The following is a 14,720-nucleotide window of genomic DNA, read 5'->3' as shown; positions in this document are numbered from 1 at the left end:
CTGCGGCAGATTAAAAAGGTTTAGCTCATTTTTAATTGCCGTTAAGAAGAAACTTGCGCAGTACCGACTGCACCAGGCTCAGGTGGATCACTGACTTCGACCGTATTTGTTTTGTATTGTATTTTTGAGAGCTTAATGTTAAAATCCTCGATTCCTCCCATCGATACCTTTATAGTACCCGATTTTCCCTTTTCAGATCAATAACTAAAAGTGCTCCTCTTTCGGAGTGCTGCTTGCAATCCAGATGAGCCAAGGGTATGGTACAGCTGTTTCCTGAAAGAAGCAATGGTATCCGTATAAACAACAGAGCTAGGTAGCTTGTTCCAGACCCCCACAACCCTTCGGGTAAAGACAGAAAATTTGATCAAATCTCAACACTCTTCTAGAAACACATGTATGGCAGCTTTTAAAAGTCTCAGGGTGACAAACGTTCCTTGGCTGATAAACTGCAATTGTGCACTTTTCTATGTTCAAGACCAAGCAACAGAAGGAGTTTTATTCATAATGTGGGATTCTGGTGCCATTTCTTTCAGCCACGTCACTATAGAAGCCCAAGAGCAAGGAGTAACTGAATTAAAAATAAGGAGAGAAATGAGGGCCTTTATAATCAACATTTGGCTGGAGGCCCCAAAGCTTCAGAAAGACTGATTTTGAAGACCTATTCCATCTGAAAATCATTTGATTTCTCATGAACTGAGGGCAATTGCCCACTCTGGATTAACCAACACAGATTTACAAGCAGGGATTAGCGGTCTAGTCTACCATCTGAAACTCTGACCGGTACCAATCTGTCTGGGGGAAAATAATTTGATGAGCCAACCAATACCAGCTGCCGACAGGACAGGCAATGTGTGTGTACAGGTAGTATTTTTATTGACAAAGACAATTTCAATCACATGCATGGTGACTGGTACATCCTTCCCTCCGTTATCAGTTAAAACGAAAAAAAAAAAACACAGCCTAGGGAAGAGTAGAAAGAAAACCCTTCTGCCTTTCGGATCCCTGAAACGTTCTACCCAACGTCATCTTCAGTGAGGCTAACAAAGAAAGAAGAAGGAGCATGTGCCATGCACAGAATTTAGAAAGAAAGACGCCGAGGTTACAAAAATATTCCAAAATCCTTTGCTTAAAAAGTGCCATAGTGTTAAAGTTACAAAATATCGCTCAGATCTGCACTAGGAAACTCATTTTGACTGTGATCAACCTCGTTGCCAGAACACAAGTTCAACAAGTGAATCGGATATTTCAGCACTATGCTCTAACTTTGCGCTATAACTGAGGTATTGCACACAGGGGGATAGGGACAATGTTGCACTACAACGGCGTAGAGCAGAAAGCCTGAGCAGTCACACCCGGAACATTGTGCTTTCTGTTAATATCCCTCTCTCCTTCCTTAACAGCCATCTCCGCCAGCAGCCATGTTAAATAAGAGGTACAGTAGGAACCAATGCCGTTAACCCATGGGAGAGAATGCTATAAAGACCTGTGCCAACATCCAACACTGTTCCTGTTAAGCCAGGATTGCACTGGCTGTAATGGGCAGAAAGAAGGTTTTATTTTGTCAGGAGCAATTTAGGGTCGCCAGACCGAATGCTACAGTACCACACACCCTAGGCAGTGGGAGCCTGAAAGACATTTTACATGAAAACCTGAGCTGGCAAAAACGTTTGCCCTATTACAGCTATTGGCTTCAGCAGGGTGTTCAGAGACCAGGCGTGATGTCTGCCCATGGAAACAAAGGAGATTAATGGATCCACTGTAGAGGCCTCCTTCACTAATCTCAGGTCCCGACAGCTCACAATGTGCCGCCTGCCCCAACCACACGGTCCCCCTCCCCCTGCAGGAGGGACACCAGCAACCGAAATGGGGCCCAGGATGGACCAGGGTGCGACCCCAGACCTGGCCGGCAGCCAAAGAGAATCAGCCTATCGAGGATTGCTCAGAGGCAGGGGGGTGGTCCCCCAAACACGTCTCCTTGTCTCCTCTACAAATCAGAAAGCCACTGGATTCGCGCGACATGGCAGAGGGAGTGGTTATGGGCGCGTGCGCAGCAGACAGTGGACAGAGGACAGAGTCAACCAGAGTCAAAGGACACAATCCTTTAACAAGAGCACGAGTACAGTCCCCACAAAGAACACACCTCTAGCATGCGAGAGGAAAAGGCAACAGCTCATTCTTTCACCTTCTTTTCTTACGGCCTTTATTTTCTCCTCATATCAAGCGGACAAATGCACAGCGAATAAGACTTTATCAAAAAGTCTTACAGAAAAGTGTGAAGTCTGGGGCACTGGGACAACACAGGGGGTGAAGGAATACAACTACAATGCTCTTGTTGTGTACTTTGTGTACTACTTTACAGCCAAGAATCACAGAAAATAAGAAGACAGCAATCAAGTCTTTTCTTTTAAACCTAGTATACAGTATAGTGCTCAACCTCTCTTACTAATGAGACGGCTTTCCTAAGGGGAAAAATGATAAACCCCACCGGTACACACCTCACAACTGAGCGAATCAAAAAAAAAAGAGCTGACTTCCATCATCATCATGATTTAAATATCTGATCGAAAGCTTTTTTTTTTTAAAAAAAAAGTGAATTAAAAAATAAACTACTGATAACGACGGAGAAACCGGTTCTGAAGCGGAAACGTTTTCATCCTGGATCAGACAGCCTCCCCCCCCACCGCCACACCAAGCGCTACTCCTCGTGTGAGATATGAAGTTACCCATGTGCACAGTGCTCTTTATTTACACCAGACACAATCCCCGGAGCCGGCCTCGGGTCTCCAGCCGGCGCCTGCTCCGTTCCTTCTGCTCCCGGTGAGCTGAACAGTCGAGATTCCAGCCGGACAGCGGTAGCGTTCCCGCAGGGGATACTGAAGGCAGTTTTGGGCGATGGCTAGGGAATGCTCTGGGTCCATCTGGCTGATGGCGATTCCGGTTGTTTTTTTCCCCGTGCAATGCTTTGCTCTCCGACTGTCCCGACAAAGCACCCGTTTCCGGGGGGGGGGAAGGAGGATTCGGTGAAAACGCCCCCCCACAACTTTTCCGCCACTCTGCCCTCTCTGTGCTCCCAGCGCACAGGCCCGGCCCCAAGCCGAGCCGGGACAGGGGGGTCCCGCAGTCCGAGGCGGGCACCGCGGCGGCGCCAGGGGTCACTTCCTGCGGCTGAAGATGCCCTTCTTGCTGGCGCTCTTGTCGGAGGAACTCAGCCCGATGAGGAGCCGCGCCTTCTCGTCCTCCTCCTGCTGCTGCAGGCTGGTGTCCGACTTGCCGTCCGGCGCCTTGCCCTTCGTGTCCGAGCTGGAGGCCGGCTTCAGCCGCAGCTTCTCCTTGATCATCTGGGGAGAGAGGGCGCCTCGTTTACAGAGAGCAGCACTGGCCGACTGGCTGCTCAGTGCAGCACTGCTGTAGCCCCACCAGGGGGCGCCATGCGAGTGAAATCATGGTAGAGGCATGTCAGAGGACAAAGGCACTGCTCCAGGGGTGCTGTATAAATGGCTGACCCTGCGCTCTGACCCCCAGCTTCTCTCCCTGTCTGTGTGTCTCCTGGAGAGCAAGCCGGGGTTTGTGAAAAGACAAATTCCTAACACAAGAAATTGTTTATGGCCAATAACATAATCTTATCTGATCTCTCTAAACCACTGGACGAACAGCAAGCACCCCATGGGAAAACAAGGAAACGTGCCGGTCTCCAGTGTGACCCCTACCCAGTGCTGGAGTGGAAAATTTAGGGGACCGTTAGGCATCCATATTTGTGAAGCTTCGACATCTGTACGTCCTATGTTTGCAATTCCAAAAAGCAGCCTCTGTAACCAATAGATTCTTTGAATTTTACATGTCTTACGTCTGTAAATCTAAAGAGGCAACTGTAACTACAGTCAGTGGTAGGAAGCCATCACCATAACAAACAGCAACTGCAGGAGTTAAGGAAGCACAGAAGCTTGGTAATTAAATATGATGTACAGTATTAATACTACTTAAGAGCAGGAATATTGATTATTACTAATCAGCTGACAAGAATGTATCTATGTTAAAACTATACTTACCTGCTTGTTTACTTGTGCATTGTCTACTGTTTGTTTGTATATTGTGTTGATGCACTGTCTGCACTTTGTGTTTTTCCACTTGTTTTAACAATCGAGAGACTTTCCGTAAGAATTCCATTGTACCAGTACATGGACCGGTTACATATGGCAATAAAATTCAAGTTCAAGTTATGAATATCATGATTGTTGTAATCACAATTTCTTTAAGAGATATAATCAAATACGCTGTGTGAAAGGAGAGTTAAAAGGACCAGGCAGACTCCAGGACTAGAGGGGAGGTAAGAAGAGCAGGGAGACCTGATACATTTGAAGTTAAAAACAGCTCTGGGAAGTGAAAAAAGATCAAGGCCACTGCAATCTCGGCTCGAGCTGGTTCTGAACCGAGAGAAACTAGCCGGAGAAAAGTCAGACGCTAGCCCACGCCTCTGTCTGGCCCCTTGAGCAGATAAAAGCAGGGTCCAAGGAGAGAGGAAGCCGAGTTACAGGCTGCAAGCAGTCTCCCGCACGCATGGCAATAAAGCCTCTGCCAGCTGAAACTCCGCGGTGTGCCGAGTGATTCTACACAAGACAAAGCTGTGGTACCCCGCGGCGGGTACAGGTCGGAGCAGTACCTGTGCCACCAGAGCTTTGCGGCTGTCCCTCTTGACCGCCATGGCGAAGTCCAGCCAGGTCCAGGTGTTGTTGTGGTATTCCAGACAGGGCAGTACAAGGTTCAGGTCCTTCCAGTCCACACTGCTCTTCTCGCCCTGCAGACACACGCGCACATGCGACACACACGTTTGCTTTACCGCGGTACCAATTCTCACATGGGCCGACTACGTTCTGTTATCCGAAAATTATTTAAGGGCACGAGTCGCATTACTTTCCCCCTTAATATGTTCCTTGAGGGTGTGGCATAAACCGCCTTAAATGCAAATCAATAGCCTAATTAAGAGGAAAGATCACTATATGTACATACACACTATAATATGTATTAAATAGCATATTTAATACTCAAGAAAGGCTTCATCATCATGAAAACTGCCCACCGTCATCTTGCTCCTTAGCTTTGAAGTATTCCAGGTACAGAATCCCAACATGTGTACAGATTTCGGGAAAAGAGCAGTGACAAGCAGTAGGACGTAAAAATTATGAGCCGTGATCAGACATTTAGCCTGAATGATGATTCCAGAGGGAATTGAAGTGTGTAATCTCACCGGGGGGAAAATAATCTGCATGTGATTGCAAGGACGAGGGACACTGCAGAGAGGCTGCTGGGGCAGCTTAATAACCCTAATTCAAGTAACTTCCTAGGGGATGCAGATCCGATTCTACAACATCAGGAAAAAAAAAGTGGTTCTCCAATCCGAAATATTGGGGAACAGTAACACTATGTTGTTGTACTGAAGGGGAGGGACGGACAGGAAATTACATAGAGTGTAAAAATTAAGTTGCAACTGGAAAAGTAATCATAATGCCTACGATTGCAGTGAATCGCAGCAAAAGTGATGAGCCTGAGTCATGAATACAGGGAGGGAGCCCAGACTGCTCCCAGGGGCTCGGCTGCCTGTGCGCTGGGCCGTACTGACCTTGTAGCTCACGCACAGAGGCACCTGGGGGATCTTGATATAGATGAAGGAGTTGTTCATGGCCGCCCTCTCCTTCATCTTGTCGATATCATCCACGGGGTGCTGGGCAGTAGAGACAGGGCCCCGTTAACACAACCGCAAACCGGAGAGCTCTTCATGTTCTGGTCTCCACCCCCCAGCCCCACAAACCAAGCAGTGCTAACGGGTTGTAACGCAAAATATTCCTCTTCAGTGGGCAGGTGTATCAAAAGCAGAGAAACAAAAAAGGCTGAACTTCTGTGAAGAGGTATTATTCCCTGGGCTAGTATAGAAAGGCAAAACACATTTAAATCTGCTTGCAGGAACTCTTCCACTTGCATTCTGAATTGTTTCGTTACAACGTCTTTTCAGGTAAATGCAAACCACCACAGGTCCAGTTTTATAAATAGGGCTTGTAGTGTTGTAATCAGAGGTGTGAAGGAACCTATGCCTGCTTTGAGTTAACAATAAAGTCTTTAAGAATTGTCTTATTGTTTTGTGCATTCCTGGTTGGCCAAGGTCTCTGGAATGGAGATGTAATTCACGTATCCTACGCTCCAATTTATAAGCAGGGGTCTTGGTTAATTGCCCAAGGTGACCTTAGCTAAATACCTTTCTTCTGACCTTATTTACAACTTACAAGGTAACAAACTGTTACTGACCCATTATGAAAACGTGATTTTGTTTGGAATTTCTGCTCATCTTCAAGAATGAAAGCCTTTTGTTCTGTTTGGAAAAGCGAGTGAGAGGCAAGCAGTTAATCTGTTAACCTTGTCTGTCCTCCTTTCTCTATTGCAATAAAGACATCCGGATTGGATTAATCGGAACCGTGTGTGGTTTTCTTCGTGGAGTCTAACAGGTGCGACACAGGAAATGAAAGAAAGCAAATAAACCAGAGACCCCAGACGCAGGAAAGAAAAAGAGGTGTCAGCTGTACCTCTGGGGGCTTGCGAAATGACCTCCTGACCCCTGAAGTGCGGTTCAGTCCCTGGGTGACCCCCTTGCTGGGCCCCAGGGCGCCCACAGAGTCCTCCGAGAGCTGCCGAGGTTTCACCGCGGGCACCCCTGCAGAGAGAAGGACACACTGGGCATCACACTGGACACAGCGGTGGACATTGCAAGCTCTCAGGCATAACCTCCCTTCATCCCTCAAGAACCGTGCTCTCCAGGGCCTGTGGGACTGGAGCCTGTATCTGTGAGAGGCAGCCCACAGTGCTGCAGAGCACGCAAGAGATCTGGTGCCTCACTCTACTCAGATCTGATGCGAAGAGCGAAGGTGACAGCAGCGTCAGTACCTGTGGTGACCAGTCTGGACTTGTCTTCCTCGTCTCCCACCTCCTCTTCCTCCACATTTCGCCCCGGAAAGAAGAAGCCCATCATCCTTTTGAAGAACTGGTACATCAGCTGGATGGTGAGCGGCACCACGTTCACCTGCACACACGGACAAGGTGACGCAACGGCCTTAACCCAAACGCCAAGAGACACAGGCTCCATTCTGCACCGGGGGGGGGGGGGGGGGACTCACCTCAAAGTGCTCTTTGACAGAGATCCCGCCCACAGGGGGGCGCACTTTGCTGAAGATGCGAAGGGCCAGCTGTCGACCTGACTGACAGGGGCTCTGGGGCCGCAGCACCACCTGCAACACAGACACAGCGGCGCCCTTCAGGCCTGGACGGACCCCCGAGCGGGACAGCCCGATTCAGGCGTCTGCTGCCTCCACATGTTTTCAGGGGACTGTGTTTTTTTTTGGGGGGTGATTTCCTGGTTGCCCCGTCACTAGCTGCAATGAGGCTCAGCTGCTTCCAAAAGAACAATTACTCACACTCAACCCCAGCTCTTAACGCATATCTCTTGCGCAATTCTGTAACGGGAACATAAAAGGTGAGGGAAAGCATTTTCAACTAACTGCCCTTCTCAACTTATTTTTCTTTTGAAGGCAAACAGCAGTTTCTGAGAGCAGACCATAAGGAAAGTCAGGAGATGCAACAAACTGTGCCTTTACCGAGAGAATGCCCTGTGTACTGCTGGGGTACAACTGGGGTGAATCAAGTTTGATTTGTATATTGGCAAAAAAAAAAGGTACAACCAGCTAACAAAGCTGATGTGGACATGATGTAGAAATGCCAGCGAAGCAGCAAAGAAGCGCAACATCCTAACATACAGTATTTAAAAAGACAAGTCTAACGGGCCGAGGGAGGCTGTGGCCAAACACTCAGGGTTTCCAACGGCAACGGTACACACCAGACAGAGAGCTTCCGAGATGGACGGAAATCAAGCAGATCGACAGACGACATGAGGAAAGGAGGTGAGAACTGGCCCGAAAGCAGTTAATGAGCTCGACGTGAAGAGGAAATTAAAAAAAAAAGGCTAATTACGGGAGCCATGTGCATGCTAGTGTTAGCGGTACCATACATACCCTCACATGCTGCACAAAGGAAACGAAGCAGAGAGATATTACTGGAGAAGTCTGCACACCACACAATCCAGCTTCACAGCTGAAGATAACTGCTGCTACCCCCTCAAGAAACGGCCAGATCTACATCTACAGTTTTGTTTCTAAAGCATAAAAACCACGACCATGAAGTTGCACATTAATAATAACAGTCTAGACCATAGGTTACCACTCTTGGTCCTTGCATCACATACCTGCTGATCTGCATGCTTGCAGAGTGCAGTTACGTGCTGGGAAAATTAAATGAACTAAAAAGGTTTTTCCCCAACCCCACTCAAAAACGCGGAATTTCATGTTACTCATGAAATGTGACAAGTAAATGGCAGCTCTCAACATTTTTAAGTGCTGAAAATAATCAAACAGTTCACATTAATCCTTTTATTAAGTCAATGAAGGGTCCGAATGGGCAACAGACCCAGTAAGAAACCTAGCATGTGTGGTCCCCCAGAATCACGAATAGGAACCCTGTTCCAGACTGAATTTAAGTTTCAACAGACACTTGTGGTGGTGATGTTAATAGCACAGCAGCCGCTGCTAGGTTTGTTCGGTAATAAGCAACACCAGTGTCTAGGTCAGGTCATAGTTACATCAAGAGCTGGCGCATTTAAACACGGATCTTCTCAACACTGTTTTAAGTGCTAACCTCAAATTAATTCGACTTTTTTTTTTACCGACAGTTGCCAACACATTTTGACAGCTCTTTTGGCTTTCCATATGAATATATTTCTTGGGGCAGCAGTGTGTGCCGGTATTGAGGTGCTCTGTTACCTTGTACGCTGCGTTGGGCAGCAGGTTATTCATGGTGAACCAGCCCAGCTCCAGAAGATGCTCTGCAGTGTCATCTGACTTATTCAGCTGCAGAAACACACACAACAAAACTCACAACAGCTGCTCCACCTTAAACACCTGTATAAATCAATTCATCTCAGGTGCCGACTTAGCAAACACTCTTTGAAACAAATCATGCACAGAGCTATCGGAATCTGTCCTGGCCAGGAACAGTCCTCGAACCTTCTCACAGAGACTGGGGCATTGTGAGGACTAAACACGCCTGTTTTGCGGTTCTAGATTGAGAATAATATAACGAGATGAGAAGAAAATCAAGGCATGCAAACCCAAAAGGCCGGTTATAATGATGCCTACACACATGGATCAAGGCACCTGGGAGTAAAGCCATTTTGATCCGAGCGCCAGGGGTAAATTCTACCAGTCTTTGGGCATCCAGGCAAAGGAAAATCCCGGGCCGCCTGTTTGAACACTGGAGGTACCTTGCTGTACATGAACCTCTGCAGCTCCAGCTCGGCGATGCCCAGCTGCCCGTCCTCCTCCGTGAGGCGCCAGCGCGCCTGGGCGAAGTAGATCTCGGTGCGGCGCACCACGCTCACGTCCTCCGGCGGCTTGCGCAGCTCCAGCTTGTTGGCGCGCTGCAGCTGGAAGTCCTTGAAGCACCTGGGGAGGAAGAGGAGAGTGGGCGTGGAGAGGGGGTTAGGGGTGGAGCGGGGGATAGCGGCCGAGGGACTGGCCAAGTCCACACAGAGGGCTCCCCCATAGGAGAGAGCAGGGTGGGGGCGCAGCCTCTGTGCGCCTGCGGCGTCAGGTTCGAGGCCTCTGGCCTGGGCAGTTGCATTCCCACCTGATCAGTATGTTCAGCTCCTCGCTCTTCATCTGCATGTCCACCTTCTCCTGGTTGAGCTGGTCCTGCAGCTTCCGGTTGATGTCGGACAGCTCGTCATTCCTCACCTCGTCTTGCTGGGACTAAAAGCACAGGTCAGGACAGGGGGGAGGGGGGAGGGGTCAGACAGAGGAACAACGCCGCCCTCTCCTGGTCAGCACAGCCTACTACTGCTAAAGCCCCAAAAGATCTCCAACACGGCAGCAGTTTCATCCCTACAGTACAGCCCACACACAACCAAGCAGAGATCCTGTATACACTGACTCACGAACAGGAGAACTATTGAAACATTAAAACACCTTATTCTCTTGGGATCCCCACGATCAATTTTGCCATAATTACTACAGGAGGTCATTCTTGCCTTCTGCCATAAGACTGTACAACACATCCACCTTGCGTCTGGGCAGAGGCAACACTGACAGTGACCTGTTTCTGGACTGAACAGTAAACTGATACATCTGTTTTTTTTCCCCGTTTACAACCGTTTTTGTGCAATATATGCCAATATAAATATATATATATTTATACTGTGCAATACGACTTTTTTGTGTGCTGTTCTGGTTTGTTCTTTGTGTGTTCTGGACTGTGAGTAACTCTTCTTAGTGCACTTCTCACTGTACTGATTGTATTGTATTATTATTATTGTATCATTCGTTACACTGTGTCTGTGTTAAGCTGCTATTGCACTGCAATTTCCCTCACGGGATCAATAAAGAATCTATTTATCTATTAACAAGGCTTTCAGACCCCTCAGGGCACAAAAATGCACACGTTTTCACAAGTGCTTAGATGGAGGATTGTGATCCAGTTCGGTTCCCATTCTCATCCTGCAATGTCCTTTGCACACATACAGGGGGCTGCAGGGGGGGAGCGGAGGGGCGGCGGGGGGGCCGTACCCTCATGTTGGAGTACATCTGCTTCTCCAGCAGGCGGATCTGGGCCACGTGCTGCCGCACCGCCTCCTGCAGGTGGAGGATGCTGTTGCGCTGCTCCTCGGGGTTGCTGGAGATCTCCAGCTGGAAGCGCACCCTCTGCTTCTTCTCGCTGTGCTCCTGGGCGCCGACGGGCGAGACAAGAAGGCACTGATCAGCGGGTACGCTGCCAAAACCCATCTGCTGTGGAACAGCTTCAAAACGCCCAGCTGCCTTCTGACAACTGTTTTACCCTTTTCTCAGTAAACCACACGACTCTGGTAAATCGAGCTGGAGATTTCTTTACTCCAATAAAGAAAGGAGGACAGATGAAGTTAACAGGTTAACCTCATCTCTCACTCACTTTCCTAACGACAGTACCTGGCTTTTATTCTTGAAGATAAGCAAACCTTGTCATACAAAAACATACATTTTTATGATGGGTCAGTAACTTACCACGGAAGGTGTAAACAAGATCATTTTTAAGACGGTTCCTAAGATGGTTGAAGAAGGCTAAGATACAGTGCCTTGCGAAAGTATTCGGCCCCCTTGAACTTTTCAACCTTTTGCCACATTTCAGGCTTCAAACATAAAGATATAAATTTTTTATTTTATGTGAAGAATCACCAACAAGTGGGACACAATTGTGAAGTGGAACGAAATCTATTGGATTTTTGAAACTTTTTTAACTAATAAAAAAAATGAAAAGTGTGGCGTGCAAAATTATTCGGCCCCTTTACTTTCAGTGCAGCAAACTCACTCCAGAAGTTCAGCGAGGATCTCTGAATGATCCAATGTTGTCCTAAATGACTGATGGTGATAAATAGAATCCACCTGTGTGTAATCAAGTCTCTGTATAAATGCACCTGCTCTGTGATAGTCTCAAGGTTCTGTTGAAAGCGCAGAGAGCATCATGAAGACCAAGGAACACACCAGGCAGGTCCGTAATACTGTTGTGGAGAAGTTTAAAGCCGGATTTGGATACAAAAAGATTTCCCAAGCTTCAAACATCCCAAGGAGCACTGTGCAAGCGATCATCTTGAAATGGAAGGAGTATCAGACCACTGCAAATCTACCAAGACCTGGCCGTCCCTCTAAACTTTCAGCTCAGACAAGGAGAAGACTGATCAGAGATGCAGCCAAGAGGCCCATGATCACTCTGGATGAACTGCAGAGAACTACAGCTGAGGTGGGAGAGTCTGTCCATAGGACAACAATCAGTCTTACACTGCACAAATCTGGCCTTTATGGAAGAGTGGCAAGAAGAAAGCCATTTCTCAAAGATATCCATAAAAAGTCTCGTCTAAAGTTTGCCACAAGCCACCTGGGAGACACCCCAAACATGTGGAAGAAGGTGCTCTGGTCAGATGAAACCAAAATCGAACTTTTTGGCCACAATGCAAAACGATATGTTTGGCGTAAAAGCAACACAGCTCATCACCCTCAACACACCATCCCCACTGTCAAACATGGTGGTGGCAGCATCATGGTTTGGGCCTGCTTTTCTTCAGCAGGGACAGGGAAGATGGTTAAAATTGAGGGGAAGATGGATGCAGCCAAATACAGGACCATTCTGGATGAAAACCTGTTGGAGTCTGCAAAAGACCTGAAACTGGGACGGAGATTTATCTTCCAACAAGACAATGATCCCAAACATACAGCAAAATCTACAAAGGAATGGTTCACAAATAAACGTATCCAGGTGTTTGAATGGCCAAGTCAAAGTCCAGACCTGAATCCAATCGAGAATCTGTGGAAAGAGCTGAAAACTGCTGTTCACAAACGCTCTCCATCCAACCTCACTGAGCTCGAGCTGTTTTGCAAGGAAGAATGGGCAAGAATTTCAGTCTCTCGATGTGCAAAACTGATAGAGACATACCCCAAGCGACTTGCAGCTGTAATCGCAGCAAAAGGTGGCTCTACAAAGTATTAACGCAAGGGGGCCGAATAATTTTGCATGCCCCACTTTTCATTTTTTTATTAGTTAAAAAAGTTTCAAAAATCCAATAGATTTCGTTCCACTTCACAATTGTGTCCCACTTGTTGGTGATTCTTCACATAAAATAAAAAATTTATATCTTTATGTTTGAAGCCTGAAATGTGGCAAAAGGTTGAAAAGTTCAAGGGGGCCGAATACTTTCACAAGGCACTGTATGTCCCCAGATCCTCGCTAACGTTTACAGATGCACTACAGAAAGCACACTGACAAGTTGCATCACAGTGTGGTGTGGCAACTGCAGTACTGCTGACCGCAAAGCCCTACAGTGGGTGGTGAAAACTGCCCAGTCCATCACTGGGGTTGCTCTCCCATCCATCCAGGACATTTATGACAGATGGTGCTTGAGGAAAGCTCCAAGCATCATCAAAGACCCCACACACCCCAGCTACAGACTGTATGACCCTCTACCATCTGGAAACCCTGAAGAAACAGGCACGGGGTCTCTTCACAACAAATGCTTAGATTTTCAAAAAAGGTTAAAAAAAAACATTCAGCAAATAATATCTACTGCAAGGACTGCAGTCACACTCGCACTGTGCATTTGTTGCTTTGCAGACTAAAATCTGGTCGGCACCAGCTGTCTGCAGCGTCCGGACAACATGGTGGTCTGCGGCCCCTCACAAGACCCCCGCGAGCTCTGTAGAGTCAGGCTACAGATCGCACAATACAGGTCCTAAACAAGGTATTTTACATGCTTGAACCCTCCATACCATCAGCACAGAGCAGATTGCCAGCTGGTAGAAATCATAGAAACATAAATGAAAAAACTTTTAAATAAACAGCTTCAGTTTTATTTTTTCGAGGGGGTCCTATATTATTCTTAAGAACCATTAACAGGCACACGTGCGCTTGAGGGCACTGCTGTGGAGGGCAGAGGGGTGGCTCTGTGGCTCAGGATCCACGCCTGTGGCTGGAAGGTTGCCGGTTCGTATCCCGCGGCCGGCAGAGGAATCCTACTCTGTTGGGCCCCTGAGCAAGGCCCTTCACCCCAACTGCTCCAGGGGCGCCGTATAAATGGCTGATCCTGCACTCTGACCCCAAGCTGGAGAGCTCTCTCATGGGGAGCAAGCTGGGGTATGGGAAAAGACAAATTTCTAATGCAAGAAATTGTATATGGCTGAGAAAGTGATCTCTAAGAGGCTGTGATGCCTGGGTACCTTCCGCTTGGGCTCCACGTGCAGAAGCAGGTTGTTGACAATGTCCAGGATCATGGCGTACTGCACTGGATTTGTGGAGATCTCCAGCTCGTGGTGAATAAGGGTGAAGGTATCGACAGCTCCTGGCAACCACAACCACAGACACAGCGGAGTCAGCTTTAATGAGAACACGCACACTTGCAGAAGAGGGAAAACAAAGCAGTCTTGTGAGGTTATAAGATTGATGCGATAACACAGTTCCACCGCCTCTTACAGAATCAGGAATATATTCACTCAACAAGAGAGCCTTGAAGCATTAAGCAACGATCTTAACAGCAACTGACAGGTGGGTGAAATTCAGGAAATTCAGGGGGGACAACAGGAGGACGGACAGTGGAGGGAGATCCTGACCATCCTGTTTCTTCAGCAGGTCCTCCTTCTCGTGGCTGTCCCGGATCTCGGGGGGCTTGATCTGCGTGGCCAGCTCGGGGTCGATGTCGTGGCTGTAGCCGATGTAGTACATGCGGCAGCTGCAGCGCGAGATAATGCGCTGGACCTGCTGCGTCTGCTGCACCTGAGACGGCTGGTTCCAGTCTGGGGAAACAGTGCAGCAGCAGGGACTGTGAAAGGGCTCACGAAGGCTGCTTAGGATAAGCGATGCAAGATGAAGGTTAATAGTGAAATCTTGGTGCACAAATTACTTATACTGTTTGTCCTAGTTGCAGTTATTACCTTAAAATCATCTGACTTTTTTTTTCCCAAGCAAGAGCAGCACAAGTTTGGGGCAAATTCCAGGGGTATCCAACCCTGGTCCTGGAGGGCCGGTGTGTCTGCAGGCTTCACTCCAGCTCAGCTCTTAACAAGCTAAGCCAGTAGGTCACAGCTTGCCTGAGCAACTCAGGTGCTGCTTTCAAGAGA

General features: G+C 47.9%; 1 protein-coding gene across 3 annotated transcripts in view; it reads right to left on the bottom strand.

Annotated features, from left to right (window-relative positions):
* Positions 1 to 848: 848 nt before the first annotated feature.
* bltp2 (bridge-like lipid transfer protein family member 2) overlaps positions 849 to 14,720 on the bottom strand; it is a 37,087-nt gene continuing 23,215 nt past the window's right edge. For 2 of the 3 annotated variants that reach the window (XM_088616115.1, XM_088616114.1), the window contains exons 28-39: positions 14,214 to 14,396; positions 13,824 to 13,945; positions 10,653 to 10,808; positions 9,718 to 9,839; positions 9,353 to 9,533; positions 8,853 to 8,939; positions 7,158 to 7,268; positions 6,928 to 7,063; positions 6,570 to 6,697; positions 5,615 to 5,716; positions 4,658 to 4,792; positions 849 to 3,338 (exon numbers count right to left, since the gene is read on the bottom strand). In XM_088616115.1, coding sequence (XP_088472241.1) covers positions 3,153 to 3,338; positions 4,658 to 4,792; positions 5,615 to 5,716; positions 6,570 to 6,697; positions 6,928 to 7,063; positions 7,158 to 7,268; positions 8,853 to 8,939; positions 9,353 to 9,533; positions 9,718 to 9,839; positions 10,653 to 10,808; positions 13,824 to 13,945; positions 14,214 to 14,396 — 1,649 coding nt within the window. In that variant the 3' untranslated portion in view covers positions 849 to 3,152. The other variant, XM_088616117.1, reaches the window with a different exon arrangement.

The sequence above is a fragment of the Lepisosteus platostomus genome, chromosome 22, assembly GCF_059453375.1.
Source record: "Lepisosteus platostomus isolate fLepPlt1 chromosome 22, fLepPlt1.hap1, whole genome shotgun sequence".
Lineage (NCBI taxonomy): Eukaryota > Metazoa > Chordata > Actinopteri > Semionotiformes > Lepisosteidae > Lepisosteus > Lepisosteus platostomus.
The sequence above is the reverse complement of the archived record's forward strand: the minus strand, read 5'-3'. Positions and strand labels throughout refer to the sequence as shown.